The 15,961-nt window shown below is 40.9% G+C and overlaps 2 protein-coding genes across 5 annotated transcripts; one reads left to right on the top strand and one right to left on the bottom strand.

Annotated features, from left to right (window-relative positions):
• Positions 1-3,003: 3,003 nt before the first annotated feature.
• ubxn1 (UBX domain protein 1) lies at positions 3,004-6,481 on the top strand. 3 transcript variants are annotated; one of them, XM_077577284.1, is made up of 10 exons: positions 3,004-3,069; positions 3,557-3,621; positions 3,708-3,761; positions 3,834-3,940; positions 4,096-4,177; positions 4,664-4,855; positions 4,936-4,987; positions 5,063-5,173; positions 5,698-5,881; positions 5,965-6,481. In XM_077577284.1, the coding sequence occupies exons 2-10, from the start codon at positions 3,563-3,565 to the stop codon at positions 6,003-6,005; spliced, it is 882 nt and encodes a 293-aa protein (XP_077433410.1). In that variant the 5' UTR covers positions 3,004-3,069; positions 3,557-3,562; the 3' UTR covers positions 6,006-6,481. The 3 variants fall into 3 exon arrangements, with proteins under 3 accessions (XP_077433410.1, XP_077433411.1, XP_077433409.1); XM_077577285.1 differs by having other exon boundaries at positions 3,030-3,073; XM_077577283.1 differs by having other exon boundaries at positions 3,045-3,352.
• A 1,503-nt stretch (positions 6,482-7,984) lies between these two features.
• Positions 7,985-15,896, bottom strand: LOC144058766 (pre-mRNA-processing factor 39). 2 transcript variants are annotated; one of them, XM_077577278.1, is made up of 15 exons: positions 15,755-15,896; positions 14,660-14,901; positions 14,410-14,535; positions 14,182-14,300; positions 13,051-13,218; positions 12,803-12,983; positions 12,616-12,720; positions 11,503-11,614; positions 11,259-11,428; positions 11,044-11,167; positions 10,694-10,965; positions 9,320-9,504; positions 9,155-9,229; positions 8,509-8,677; positions 7,985-8,430 (listed from the first exon to the last, which is right to left on the bottom strand). In XM_077577278.1, exons 1-15 carry the CDS (start codon positions 15,804-15,806, stop codon positions 8,359-8,361), a joined length of 2,172 nt encoding a protein of 723 aa, XP_077433404.1. In that variant the 5' UTR covers positions 15,807-15,896; the 3' UTR covers positions 7,985-8,358. The 2 variants fall into 2 exon arrangements, with proteins under 2 accessions (XP_077433404.1, XP_077433405.1); XM_077577279.1 differs by lacking the exon at positions 15,755-15,896 and adding an exon at positions 15,138-15,280.
• Positions 15,897-15,961: the final 65 nt, after the last annotated feature.

Here is a 15,961-nt window from a genome sequence, read left to right as displayed (position 1 = left end):
TCTAAAAATAGTTTCATTTCAAAATATGATTATGTTTTTTTGGATATTAACCATAGACTTGGTCACATGTGCAACCTATTTGTACATTCATATCATATAAATAAGGATGTCTGAGCTTGACATAACACATGTGCATTTCAAGTATTAAAAGAATACAACTAATTCAATCTTCTCAATCTTTATTTTTAGTATTTTAGAACATGAGCAATTCTTCAGAATATGAACAACATTGGTCACCTGGTCTCCCCTTTTCCATGCATTCCCCTCAGCATGTCTAGTCATATTTTCATCTCCTGTGAACTTGGTAGTTCTCGTCGCCAACGTTTCTCTTTACTGCAGATTTAGAAAAAAGACAGAACTGGGACTGGGATTTTTCCTTACACTCGTCACCTCAGAATTATGTTTCGCTGAAGGAAGTCTGAGGTATGGTGGGCCATAAGTGATTTTTAAAACACACACACATTCAACTTTCATATTCAAGTAGGGGGCTGCAAAATATCATCCAGCGGGGTGCGAGTTTGGGACCCCTGTGTTAGCATATTCTGACTAATAAATATTCTTGGTATCATCAGTAATGGTAATCAAACACAATATTTTTTGTTTGTTTTCCTTTCTAATTTAATATGTACAAATCTGGCATAACTCAAGGCCCATGTGGACTGAAGTCATTTAAATGTGCAGGATAATTTTTAAGACACAAGTCTTTATCCATTCATTTCTTTATCGTCAGATCATTTGAATATGATAAAAATAAAAAGAAGTGCAGTTGACACACATTTTCTGTATCGTTTGTAGTACCGGTAATTTCGGTTGTAGATCACCCAAACAAGCATGTTTTTGGAATGTGGGAGGAAGTCACGTAAACCTGAGTTGTGATTTGAACTTGAGAACTGTGAGGCAGACATGTTAACTTGTCCAGTCTACCATGCTGCCCAGTTCGCCATTCACCATGAACGACAAACGAGAGATAGTTTTCATTTTATTTTATTGACAGAACACTTTCAAAAATGATGACAAACGTGATATATAGGATGTACAGGTATATAGAGGCTTGTGAGTGATGATAAGAGGTGTCCCTCCACAGATAACAGCAGCTCCACTGGAAGCCCAAGTTTTCCCATATGGAGATGCTGTTACAGCTGGTGAGACCCGCAGTAAAAGAGCACAGCTGCCAGGCAGAACTTGTGGGGAAAAGTGAACGTAGCAGCATTCATTTCAGAAAAACAATAGAAGGAAGGATGCATTCGGTATTAAAAATCACAACTTAAACACTTTATCAGGTGTCAAGTTGTTGACATTTCCATGATTACGTGGACGAAGAGGTTGCACACGCGACAGGACATTACAGCACATAAATGTCTCAACGTTAAAAATTGGGAAATGAGGAATCCCTGCATTTCTTGTAGCTTCTGGCTTGAGCATCAACTTCCAAACAGAAAACTGCTCACACATGAAATAATGCTGCCCTCTTTTGGTCACAGTTTGCTGACTGAACAAATCATTGAATTGATATCACAGCTCTCAAGTGATAACACGTGTGATAAACCTCAAGTCAAGTATGAATGCATGTCCTTGGCTTTTACCCCTCCTTGAGATTACATTTTTACTCTTATGACACCAATAAAATAAGGGTCATTCACCCGGTAAATGCTGGAAGTCAAGACAAGAAAAGATCATGTGAATACATGTTACAAGTTCAAATAAATGTTCTACTTACAGCTATGTTATGTTTTTTTTCTTATTATTATTTTAGTCCTTTGTGTTAAACTTTTAGAACTATTTTGCAGACTTTCTGTAATCGGGAATGAACTTTGACCTTTAACACCATCCCCAAGTGAAGAAAACAAGGTCATAAAGTAATTTAGGTTTGCACATTCACCCTATTCTTTTATAACAAAAGCTTACCTGTTATATGAAAACGAGGCGCATTTCTTTGTGTTGGCTAAATTGAACGAGTAGCATTTACTATAATGCCCATTAAAAAAAAAAAACTCGGTTTATGGACACGTCTCATGGCAGCAGTGATTTTGTGAAGATCTGCTCTGTAACACAAATGACATATGACACTTTATACCATAGTGATGATCATTTACAGATTTGCATATGAACAAAGATGATTGATTTGCATACTAACTATTTCTCTTATCAAGCATTCGATACATTCACTCATCGGCCCTTTTGAATTTGGTCCACAACTTCTTTGTAGAGGGTGTCGAATATATGGTTAATGCTCAACAGAATTTTAAAAACACAAGATAAATAAAATATACTATGCATATTTTAGATCAATGAAAACACTGAATATTTAAAACAGTTTAACTGCACAAAAAAGTCCATACTTACAGACTAGGACATGGAGTCTGGAAAATTTAGAAAAAGGGGGAAACAATGAAAAAAAGATTCTAAGCGTGACTGTTGAGAGCTGTTGTGAAGAAGGTGAAAAGTAAAGAAAGTGCTCGCGCCCGGACTGGCTGCTCCTTAAGACAGTAAGGTGGGCGAGAAGGAAATTAATCATTACAATTACTGTAAATATGTAACAGGCCCACCCTGCCCATAAAACTCGAATGTCATTGTGTTAATACACCATCCAACAAACAGACAGACACCATGTGATTAAAAAAAATATATATATATATAAAAAAATAAAAAAAAGAGAGAGACACCAGCACTTTTGGTGATCACTGATCATTATTAGGAAATGCAGTGAACTGACTAAGGCAATTAAGTGGTGCAATGACAAAACACAATACTGGTTGTAAAGTGTTTGTATGTAAAAAATTACAACAGAATTGTGCTTTAAAATGGGTTGAATTTATTATCAGTGTGGATCCAATTTTTACTGCGGATTTTTGTCCAAATAAATAAATAATAGTATATATTTTTTATTTAAACTGTTTAACAATGTAAATGAATTATAAACAATAGTCATTTACATTGATAATAAAATAAAAATGAACTCTAACATACAAATGTTAACTCTAGTTTGTACCCAATCTCTTTGTACATGCTAATCGCCGAATTTGTCTTCCTTTTGACCAACGTGGGTTTCCGTACTGTGGCGGCGAAGGCGTGAGTAAGCTAACTAACATCTCTTCGTAATATTTACTTCTTGTTCCAATAAGGAAATTCAAATAGAATAAGTGTGTTTGTTTACATCAAACAATCATTAAATTAATACTAGCCGAAGTGACACTAATACTTGTTGGCGCTGCGTTTTTGTCGCCTTTTGTCTCGAAAGCCTCGCTTGCCCGGAACGCTAACGTTAGCTTGGGCTCTTTGAATCCTAGCCACATCAATGCTAATTTAAGCAACGTTTTCGTCGGGTAAGGCAGCCACGCTCGACCACGCAGTGGTAAGATGACTCTCACCCTCGTAAGATTCATCTGTGACTTTTATCATCAGTCGTAAAGCTTGTTTTGAACTGAATTCCAGAGCTTTCGGTTAAAAGTCACGTTAGCTATATTGAGTTGAGTCTAGCTGAATGTATGACGTGACTTCCGTCAATGTGAGAACATGAGAGTAAGTGAATGTAAAGAGATAAAAACGTGTATTTCAGCTGAAGATGTCAGACTTAACAACGCTTGAGAGCCTTTTGGAGATGGGCTTTGACCGGAACAGAGCGTAAGTGTCAGGATATGTGAATTGCAAATGTTGTTTGTGGAGTTTAGGAGGAAGAAGAAAAGCTTACAATTGTCCTGTCTTCTCAGAGAAAGGGCTGTGGCCAGCACTGGGAACCAGGGGATCGAACAAGCTATGGATTGGTGAGTCGGAAACACACGAGAAGGGTCAGAAATGAGCAAAGTGATGGTGATCTATATGGGGGCTTTCTTCAGGTTAATGGAGCATGAGAACGATCCGGACATCGATGAGCCATACAAGCCTCCTGTTTTGGAAGCACCGGACGATGAGCAAGAGCCTTCGCTCGGGGATGCATCCGGAGGTACATGGAAGCTAAAAACATTCAAATATAAACTGCCACTTTTACATTCTGCTCCAATTTTGCCATGTAAGCAACAAGTAAAACTACATGGCTTTGTTGTAGGTGCCGCTATTGTTGTTTGGCCTTTTCATTTAACACGTTTTGTTGTCCTGCAGTTGCAAGTGGAGAAGGCAGCCAGATTGGTGACGCTGACAAAAAGTTCATGACAGAAGAGGAGAAACTGCAGCAAGTTAAAAGGTCAGAGTTCACATCAGGGTTGTAATAGTTGTGGAAAAGAGCTCACAATAAGTATTGTTATAAAATTGCAAACATTTTAATTAAAAAATTGTATTAACCAGGGCTAAATTGATTTTTCCTCAAGCAGATTTAATCGATTTATATTGATTTTATTTTAAACATTGCAACCGGAAAAAGCGGTCAATTTATGCCGATTTATTTATATAGCGCTTTCAAACAGCCACAGCTGTAACAAAGCGCTTACAAAACACATAATGAAAAATTTATAGTACACTCATAACAAACCAACCTTCCTACATACTACATACGCTTTAATGTTTCAAGCGGTTGTAGATGAAACAGGAGAGATTCAGTCTTCTTTCAACAGTTGATCAGAGACATCATGATCACGTCACACACGTCCGCTACGAGCTAAATAGACTTGGCTTTATAAAAAGTTGATTCTTTCTCTATCTCAAATTGATACCTGCTGCCTGTGTGCCTCAGACTGGAGGAGCTGATGCGGGTGAAGCAGGCGGAGCGGCGAGAGCGCGAGCGTGCCGAGGAGCTGGAGAAGGAAAAGCAGCGAAGGAAGCAGGGCCAAGAGCTGCAGCAGATTCGCAGCAAGATTCAGGACGACGACATGAAGAAGCTGGCCGAGCTGCGGCAGAGGGAGAAGATGGAAGACAAGATGGCCAGGTAAGGTCGCCGTGAACATCTCGGAGCAGGAAACTGTGGTGTCATGTTGATTGACTTGTTCCCCCCCCCCCCCTCACTAGGCAAAGGGTTAAAGAAAAGATAGCGAGAGACCGGGAGGAGAGAGCACGAAAGGTAGATGACTCAGCATTTTATTTGTGGAGACGACGACAATCGTGACTGAAATTTCTCTTACCTTGTTGATGGAAGTTTGGAGGTGAGGGAACCTCAAGCACATCTTCAGTCCAGCCCAGCCCGGTTTCACCCACCAGTCAGGGCCCGCCCCCCACTAAGAAAGAGTACGACGAGTCCAGGATACAGGTCAGGAATTGTGTTCAGTCTTCACGGAACTTTTGGGTTTGATCCATTAATGTACCAATATATCTCCTAGTTCAATAAAAAATGATATTTAAAGTGGAAGTCAACCTAAACATGACATTCTGATTAATGTTACATTTGTGGAATATTGAGTTAAGAAGAAAAATCAAGCCGTTTTTATCCATCTCAGGGGGCGGCCATTTTGCCACATGCTGTTGACTGAAGATGACATCACAGTTGCTTAGGGCTCAGGCAACGACCAATCACAGCTCACCTGTCTTCTGAAGCTGCGCTGTGATTGGTTGTTACCTGAGACCTGAGCAACATTGATGTCATCTTCAGTCGACAGCAAGTGGCAAAATGGCCGCCTCCAGAGATGGATAAAAACTGCTGGATTTTGCTGCTCAACTCATATCCCATTAACGCAATAATAACCAGAATACCATATTTAGACTAGTGGGGTTGCATATATATATTAAAAGAAAAAAAAAAGTTGATTTCCCATTTAAACAGTACCTCGCACACAGGTGCGTCTGCTGGACGGCTCCACCATCACGGCAGTGTTCAAGGCCCAGGAGCCGCTGGCGGCGGTACGCGTCTACGTGCAGGTGAACGGCAACACGCCGGAGGGTCAGGACTTCACGCTGCTGTCCCCTTACCCCCGGCACGTCTACACTGATCTGGACATGGAGAAGCCCCTCAAAGAGCTGGGTGAGACATTTTGTGTTCGGCTGCACATCACACTCCAGCTTTGCTGTTTTTAATCCATTTCCGCTCGATTTGTTTTTCTTTAGGTTTGGTGCCTTCAGCTGTGCTGGTCGTTACCAAGAAGTGAGTTTAGGGGGAAGCGTTCCGCTTCGTGAGCCTACCTCACCACCTCCACTATATTTACGCAAGAAATGGAATGGACCGGACCCCGTGGCTTTAGTGTCATTCTGTCAGACAGTCAACTGGACTAATGGTGAAGGTTGAAGTTCGGTTTTCACTCATAATAACAAAGAAAAGAAAAACGATTGTGTGGCTGGTTGATTTCACCGAATGCTTGTTTTGAATGCAGTGACTAAAGATGTACATAGTGAATCGAGCTGGCATCTGACTGGTCTTAATAAGGTCAACACCACACACATTTTAACTGGATTCCTCCACAATAAACTATTTGACACTTGCCTTTATAAAAGGGCCTTCAATTGAGTTTGCAATTTACTGATTTTGTGAGATTCTACTTTGCCAGTTTTTATAAGTCACAATAAACTATAGTGACAAGTATGTCTGCGTAATTGAGTTTCAATAAAAGCTGACCTGTAGAATTGCGCTGGTGCTTTTTTTTTTTTTGCATGTTGGGAGTATTTTAACTCTTTCACTGCCACTGACGTTTAAAGACGTCAAGTAAAAACCTACGCTTCACTGCCAATGACGTCAAAAGACGTCATCCAATGATTTTTTTTTTTTTTTTTGAAACGGGTAGAGGAAACCCTCCCGCATGTCTGGTCAAAGTTTCAAGTCTGTCTGTTGTGCCTAAGGACTATTTTTGGCCCCTAGAGGGCAGCGATGACTCTCTTTTGACAAGATCGGGTGGGCGTCAGTAGAGGCGGAGCTAGAGCGTCAAGCAGGAGATGAGAATGGAAGACAAAGGAAAAATGGCGGCCGGTCGCGAGGAGCTCACACCCGAGACGTTTTTTTCAAAGACCAAAAGCATCGCTGAAAAAGCACATTGTTGACGATGATCATCATAGATGATGAAGATGAGGGTGACTCCGTGGTTGGAAAGCATTGACGCGGCAGTAGAAGACGTTAGATGGAGCTAGATGGAGGAGGGAACGGGCAATGGCGAGCGTTTGCAAGCAGCTCTACACTTACAAGACGAAAGGCATCGACCAACGCTAAAATAGTGCATTGATGACGACGGTGATCATACTCGATGATGATGAAGGTGAATCCGAGCTTGACGGCGAAATTGGAACCGCTGACGCGGCGGCTATTACGGTGTCGTAACGCGGAGCGCAACCGAGCACGCACAGGCGGACGTTCGATCGGACGACGGAGAGTGCCCCGAGTCCAATGCATATTCATCGGAGGAGTGTGTACAGTCTGCTACTTGCTTTTTATTCCCCGGAAAAAAAGGCCGTCAAGAAAGTGTAACGTTTGCACGCAAAACGGACCAATGTGAAAGTGAAAGTAAACTGTTGTGCGAGTCCAGCGGCGTCTCCTTGCACGCAGGGGAGCGTTACAAAAGGAAAAACTGTATTTGAAACATCCACATAATTGTAAGTAGTACCACAGTTGCACACATTTGGAAATAGTTTGCGAAATTGTTTTGTCAAATTGTTACACTGTTGAATGGAAATAAACGTATTTTGCAATCAAAAAACACTTTTTCATTGTTGGTGAAAGCGTTTTACAGAAGTAAAGCACTATTTAGGTGTTTGTGGCATCATTCATGGACAAAAAGAAGTGTACAATTCACTAGAGTGCATGAAATAACATCGTTTCACAAAAAGCTCTTTTTCTCCGTTTTTTGTTTCAAAAGAGAGCATTTCGGTGAAAGTAACCATTTTCTATTGTTGATTACTGAAGAACGGAATAAGGTAGAAACAAACTTTTTTTTTCTGATGAAAGCTGAGAGTCCAATCTTTCATTTGGTAGTATGTGTGTTTCCATAGTCCAAACACAACATTTTCTGTGGACCTTGAAAGATCACTCAAAATGCTTAAATCGGCTGGCAGTGGGGACAACCCGTTTCTGAAAACGTCTGGCAGTGAAAGAGTTAAAGTCAAATGGACCGCTTCAAGATCCAAACACGTATATGCAAACCCATTCAACACTAGAAAACACTTTATGTACATTAGGGAACAAATGCGCACTTTTCAGGATGGTACAAAATCCCCCGTAATTGATGGCCTGTCAAAGTTAGATAATAAAATTACTTTCAAACAAAAATGAAAACATACGGACAAATACAAAAATAGTTCTGCTTAAAACAGCACGACAAGTTCTATTGAGAAACACACACACTGGTGTCAAGTTTCCTCTTGCTGCCTTGCAACGCTGAGCCTGACCCCGAGCACCTTGTGAGGAAAGCCAGCAGGCAGGATGAAGAGGAAAAGTTGCTAGGAAATAGTTTGTGTGAACCAAACTTGGGAGGACTGACTGTTTTGTTTTTTCCCCCACTCAGTCCTTCTCAGCAACTTTTAGCTGGGTGGATAGTACCCCTGGTTGTAGTTCCAAGTGTTTTGGTAGCCATAATTGCCGTACTGTGGTTGCTGGCAGAAGGAGAAGCAAATCACAACATTAAAAATCAGTTGAAATTTATTTTAATTAGACACATTTTTTTTTCCTACCTGATACCAGTTGCTGTATCCGCCATATCCACCAGACTGGGCGCTCATGTCCATCGTCGGCGGGGGCGGTACAGTTACTGGGGCCTGGGGATCAGTGGGCGGGGCTTCTGCTGACGCGCCATCTGCTGGGGCGTCTTCGCTTTTGGCAACCTTCTCTCGGCCCTCGTCCCTGTGGGGAATTCCAAAAAGAGCGGCTGATTTTATATCCGTTTTAAATGTACAATATTTTTCAAGTTTTTCATACTTTTGTTGCTTAACATAAAAGTTGACAGACGCTTTTACCTAAATGTATGGTAACTTTTATTCTCTGAATTCTACTGTCATTGATATAGTAATTTATAAAATGATTTAAAGTTAAAAAGATGTACTGCAGTTAAAGTAGTGTAAAACATTTAGATTGGTTTTGAGGTCATTTTTCAGCCACTAGCTGGCATTAGTGTTTCATGTTGGACCTTGGTGACAGGAACCGTTCATTTTTCTTTCAAATTAATTGGACAATGAAGGAACTTGTGGACTCGTGCCCATTTTGTTCATTCAAATTACAACTTGTCGCCAGTCTCCACATACATAAATATAAAACGAATGCTTATGGGAATTGTTTTTAACGCTTTTTAATGATTTTTTAATTTTGTCTTTCCTTCCTTACTTGTTTTCCGCTTCTCTCTTTATCCCACCCAGCTCTTTGAGCAGCTTCTGGTGATCCTCGTAGAAAGACAGCACACTAAGTAGAATATAGAGAGAGGCCTTAAGTGACGACACCACCAGAAAATAACTTTTTTTTTTTGTGTGGATCTGATCAAGAGATATTGACCTCTGGATAGAGTTGCTGTACTCTTCCACAAACTGGAGGCCGCGCTGCGAGAGGAGGATTTTGGCGTGCGGTGCGAGAGGCGCTGCCAGGGCTCGCGTCACACACTCCTGCACCGCCTCGGCCGAGGAACACAGCTCACTTGATACCTCCAACTCCAGCAGGTTCAGGTGCAGCTTGTCATTACTCTGACAGTCAGAAAAAGCAGAGCGCATTACATGTCATGTTTTCAGAGCACTACTGACACCTAGTGGTGTTTTAAGGTCTGACTACAGATTACGTTTAAAGGGATACTTGACTCATTGAGCTATTTTTCAGCTGCAAAAAGTTAAGATTTTGTCCAAAATTAATTTGGCAACTTCATTATTTTTTTGTATACAATTATTACCTTAAAATACTAATTTTGAGATGATGACATCCATGCTGAGTAAGTAGGTAACGACCAATCATGGCTCAGTTTGCTGACCAAAATCAGAAAACAGATGAGCCATGATTGGTCGTTACCTACTTCCTCAGCACAGATTATGTCATCTTCAGTTGACAGCAAGTGGAAAAATTAGTATTTTAAGGTAATAATTGTACACAAAAATGTAATAAAGTTACCAAATTAATTCTGGACAAAATATTAACTTGTTACTGCTGAAAATGGCTTAATGAGTCAACTATCCCTTTAACAAGTCAGGGAAGATAAACCCCTTGGAAAAATCTCACTTGACACCAAAGATAAATACCACAAAAGCTGTATATTACAATAATAATAGTTGATGATTATAATCTTAATTATGCCTCTCTTATATATCATGATGGCCATAAATCAAATTTGGAAAAAAACCAGATCGTTCAAGACTTGGTTAAGCCTCAAGATGTAAAAATGTAAGCCGACGTGTGCATAAGTAATTTAATGCTGTTTTACATTTTCAGTTTATTATGCATAGAAAATGGGAGCATTAAGCAAACATCTGTCATCTTGCTATTTGAATTGTGTCTGAATGAAAAGCCTTTAGCAATGTGGCAAACAGGGCTCCATCTATCAAACATTTCTACAATCACACAGCCCATAAATTATTCAAATAATAAGATGAAACAATATTTTGCATTACCAAACAACAAAATGTGTCCGAGTCTCAGATTCCACTGGAACTGGAACTAACAATAATCTTTATAATTTACTGGTCTGTCCATTATTGTGTTGATTAATTGGATTTAAAGCAAAGATTTCATCTCCATCCTGATATTCAAAAACAAGACATTATTTCAAATTGAAGAAATGCAAATTCGGAGTACTGGTTTGGTCCGTAACATGTCAGAAAATACGCAAAAATGTTGAACAAAATTTCCCACAGTAAAAACCAAATAGAAAAACTACTGCACACTTACCGGACTGATCTCCAGCGCCTCCTGCAAAACGCTGCGAGCTCTGCCGGGGTTTCCGCCGAGCTTCAGCAGCAGCCGAGCCAGCTTGATGGAGAAGAAGGCGTGCAAGGTGGGCTTCTCTTTGGATTGGCTCACCGCCTCCTGCAGCAGAGCTTCCGACCGCTCCAGTTGACCCGCCCTCCTCTCCAAAGCGGCCCTGCGGACACGAACCACCACCAAACCTGGCCTGTTTTTATCCAGGGCCTCCAGCACTCGCCGAGCCTCGGCCAGGTCGCCTGCAGGCCACGATGAGAAAAAAAGGACAGGCGGGCAAAAATAACACAAGTGAAAACGAGAAGAGTGTCGTCTCGTACCGTGTCTCTCCTCGAAGGTGGCCCTGCGCATGTGGAGGTTAGGATTAGAAGGCAGGTGAAGACAGGCTCGCTTGTAAACAACTCGAACCTGATCCACACTGCGCGTCTCCAGGTATTGTATATACTGAAAAACGAACAAAGGTCCCAAGTGAGAATGTTGCATCTTGTTTGCTCACGCAGGTGTTTCGAACCTGCTCCACTGAGTGGACTCGTACCCTGGTCCAGAACTCCTCATAGAGAGCACAAGCGATCAGACAGCGCTCAAAGAGAAAACGAACTCTGTGGTCGTCACGGGCGACCTCGCATTCCTCCATCCCTCGCCGAGTCTGGGCTGTGGCCTCGGGGCTCTCCGTGTCGTCTTTGGCATCTGCGTCCGTCTCTGAATCTGCACAGGTGCGCGAGTGTCAAACGGGAGGCTTGTGGCTTTACATTTGCAAGATGTCAGTGCGATGGCGTCACCTTTGTTATCGGCGTCTTTGTTCAATTCGGCGAGCTCCCAGTCCAGGTAAGCGTGCCAACCACGCAGCTGGATTTGATCGAGCGGCTTCACGTGGAAGTAAGGACGTTTGATCTGCAAATGAAATGCAGCAAATTGGATGAAGAGTCGATTTTGGACAGCAAAACTAGCAGACAGCTAAGCAATGTTTTAAGTAGACAAAAACAAAAAAATAAGAGATAAGATCATTTGAGCTCTTTGAGACTTCTTCTTATAATTTAATTTCTGCTTCATTGTTGGTGGCATTTTTTTTTTATTACAGTAGTGACAGTTGCATGTATTCAGTTTTAACTTTCAGTAGGCAGTGTCAGAACTATCTCTAAGTGAAGTGGTCAGTCCTATCCGACTGCTAAATCCGAGTACATTATCTGTATTGGATTTGACTTTTTTGACTCTCAAAACTTGACTCGCCAAAGGAACACGGAGCATTTCCATAGTTAATAAGGCAAATGTGTTCTAAATGTGCAATAAAAATAAATGTTTTAAAGTTTTTCATACTCGTTAATTAAAAGTGGACACATGGGTTACCGATTACTAATGTGGTTGTATCTTTTAGTTAATTGATACAGTAATTTTATAGCAAGTAATTAATAGTTACTTTGAAGTTAACCAGGAAAAAGTGAGCCATTGATTTCTGTTTCTGCCACAAGGTGACATTAGTGTTTCATGTTGGACGTTTGTGGCAGGAACAATACATTTCTCTTTTTAAATTCAGAGCAATTGGTGGTTTGGAACATGAAGTAACTCGTGAACTCCAGGCCAGTTTGTTCATTGTAAATGTCACAAATGCATTTAGTTTTTAATCACATTTATTGTCGTGTGTAAATTGTATTCTAGTGACTCCTTTGCTCAATGTATGTAAAGAAAACAATTTTTACATTAATTGTGTTTAACGTTTTAATGCCTCAAGACATCATATTTAATGCTCTTTTTTTTTAATGCCATTCAAGGCCTAAATCGGGCAAAATCCATTAAATTACTTTTAATACTTTTTAATTAATGTCCCGTGAAAACCCTGATGAGGACGTCCGGGTCCAATAAAGGTCCAAGAATCAAGACAACACATCATGACTCACGGTGTCTTCAAAGTTCCATCTCTTGCGAACTTCATTTTCGTTCTCCTGGTAAATTTTCTCCCGACGGGACAAAACTTGATCTCGAATCCTCTGCATCAGCTCCACCTAAGCAAAGTGAATACAGTTGTCGCTCATTGATGATTCCAGTTCAGTGGGTGTGAATGTGATGTGGTGAAAAGTTCCTCACCGAGTCTGTACCCTCAGGTGTGGCAGGTTCTTCCTCCCCGGGCGGCATCTCTTTCCCTTTCTCCTTGGCCTGGTCGGCACGCTCCGCTTTCTGAGTCTCCCGGCAAAGGGCTCGCACCTCCTCATACTCCTCCAGAGAAAGCATTTCTTTGGGCTCGTTGCCGCTCAGGAGGGCCTTGAACCTATGCCAAATGTCACATGCAACAATAAAAATTCTCAGTCACCAACGCAAGCATTGGCGCGTCTTACTTGTCGTAGTGCGTGCTGTAGTTCTGCGTGGGGAGTTTGAGGACTCTGTCGAGCACAGCTGTGACGTTCCTTAAGTTGCCTTGCTCCTTCTCCCATTCCACATACAGATCCCACAGCCGGTCTGAGTGGAAGTCCAGGCCTGATGCTACCACCGCATCCTCAAACACACTGAAAGTGAAATGATGGCGGATATTAGTGAGACACATTTTGGGTAAAAGACAACCAAAGTAAAGGTACCGTATTTCCTCTAATAGGAGAAAAAACAACAACTTTTTTTTTAATGAATGGTAAAATACCGCACATTTTCTTGCATATACAGTATATTTCTACAGCTGTGCATCGTCCTTTTTTGTAATACATAATTAATAAATGAATAAAAACAATTATAAAAAAAATGTTTATGAGGTCACACTATATCATACACTTTTACCTTGTGAGCCTGGAACACATCGCCAATGATGAACAGGGGTTCACTGTATGTACCGGTAAGTGTTACTTTTAATACGTTTATATTGTAATATATATTATTTTACTTAAATTAGCATTTTTTAAAAAAATTAAAACAACATTTTTTCACCATTGAACACAATCGATTCGATTCTTAAACAAAATATAGAATTTGGAACAGAAGAGACGTGTGCCATTTTATGTTTAAATAAAGAAATGTTAACATTCGTGTTTTGTTTTAATTCTTCTTGTAAGTCCCCCAATGTTCAATCACTGGTAAGCTATTTTTAAAACAACCAAGGGCTACTCATGCTGTCTTTGGGGCTAACTAGTACCCGTTGGCAATTTATTCATTTATTACAATTTTCAAAGAACAACACACATTTTTATAAACAGAACACAAAGGTATCCTCACCCCTCCCCTATCTGCTCACTGAGAAGGTGAAAAAAAAACCTCATTTACTCAACTCTGCAAACAACCAATCATATTGTGCTCTGCATAGAAGTCCCCTCACCGTTACCGGTGACAGCCAGTATTAGCAGGTATTGAAACCTTGACTTTTTAAAACCATGTTAAACCGATTGGCCCATGCCTACTTGGTATTCTCTGCATTTTAGTAAATAAATAAAACCTAGCAACTATACGAGGAAATAAAGTCATTGTCAATCTGTGTGTGTGTGTACCTGCGAATACGCGTGGGCGACTCGGGCAGGTTCATGTCCAGTGTTCCCAACAGCAGATTGATGTAGTGGATCCACAGATCGACACTCAGAGGGATTGACTGAAGACCCTGAATACACACCTGACACAAAACACCTGATCAGCATCATGGCCTCTGAAAACCAATAAAATACTGAACAAGCCATACAAGCTGGCCTCAGTTTATTTTCTTTTTTTTAAATTCTCTTTACCTCAGCTGCTTTGTCATTGTTACCAGCACGACGCTCCATATCAGCAAATTTTTTCCAATAACCGTAGCAGAGTGGATAGCGGCCAAGAAAGGCCATCAGGGCTCTCTGTGATGCTACACTGTGGCCCTGTCAGGGACAATGAGCTAATGTTACATGATTCATTAACACTTCTTGATTAATCAAATAGGTCTGTGTGACCTTATCTGGTATTAATAAAAACGTTTACTTTTGCTAAACCTCAAGATCTCACCTCTTGCTCACAGTACTGCAACAGGTCAGTCCAACTGGTGAAGTCGTGAGCGTTGTCATGTGCAGCGTTCCACAGACGCTCAAAGTCTGCCGGCAGATCGCCTTCCTCGTCCTCTTTGGCTTGAGGCGGTGAGAAAGAAGCTGTGTCTCCTTGCGCAAAAGCTTCAGTGGCCGAATGCGCACAGCCATTCTCGTCTGACATCCCTGGAGGAGGCAGTGTGGGAACATTGGCAGTCTCCATGGCTATAAAAGAGCACATTAATCAAAAGTCAAATTTTTCTGCAACCTTTATGCCTGTAATTTGTTATTCTGGATAAAAAAAAATATTCATGGTTCCTCACTTATTATAAGTTATTGGATTTTAAACAACATGTAACATAAAAAAATATTTGCAATATTATGCTCTATGTGACCACACTAGTTTAAGTCACTGTATTCTGATTAATATTGGGTTGATGAAATCAGAATTAAGCACCCACCCGTTTTCAGCCATGCAAGGAGGCTATCATTTTATGCAGCACCACACTCTGCTGTCGACTGGAATTGACGTCATAGGCTCATACTGCTAACGTCACAGCTCACCTGCTTTCCAGGTTTGGACACGTGACATTTGCCCAAATTTCACTTGCAATCACGTTCAAACAGTTCAAGTGAAAAGATTCCAAGTGTTCAAACAGTTAAATGCAAAGGTCAATCTATTGGTGCTGGCCACCAATAGACGAGCAAATAATCAAACAAATAATATACTGTTTTTAATTTATATTCCCATAACATGTTACGACAGCGACCGGTAAGATAATTTATTCAGAGCCAAGCGGGATAACTCCTCTCGTGTGAAACCGCTACGAAGAAATCACGACAGGTGTATACCACAAACGTAGAGTAAATGAAGCACTCTTGGTGCAAGTGAGATTGTTACTTATCCAATTGCCACTGAATGCCTGTTAGCCTAGCTTGGGCTAGCCGTGGCTGCCCTCAAACGAACTTAACTCATACGTTTATCTTGTGCTCATGCAGAATGAACAACCACGCTAAACATACATCTGACGCGACAAGTAACATCGCTTTAACTTGTATTTAGCTTTGTTCAAGGTACCTGAAGGCTCTACAAGCTCCCCATTGCCGCTCGTTTCGCATTCCGTCGCCATGATGGCAAACCTCTTGCGTCACTAAACCGCGCCACCACAACTACGTTCTGACGTGCGCCAGTAATGTGGCAAGAAAGCAAAAAAAAAAAAGAAAAAAAGTGTAGAAACAATTTAGGTCAACGGATATGCAAAAAGTAAACGTTGGTTGACAACTC

The sequence above is a fragment of the Vanacampus margaritifer genome, chromosome 10, assembly GCF_051991255.1.
Source record: "Vanacampus margaritifer isolate UIUO_Vmar chromosome 10, RoL_Vmar_1.0, whole genome shotgun sequence".
Lineage (NCBI taxonomy): Eukaryota > Metazoa > Chordata > Actinopteri > Syngnathiformes > Syngnathidae > Vanacampus > Vanacampus margaritifer.
The sequence above is the reverse complement of the archived record's forward strand: the minus strand, read 5'-3'. Positions and strand labels throughout refer to the sequence as shown.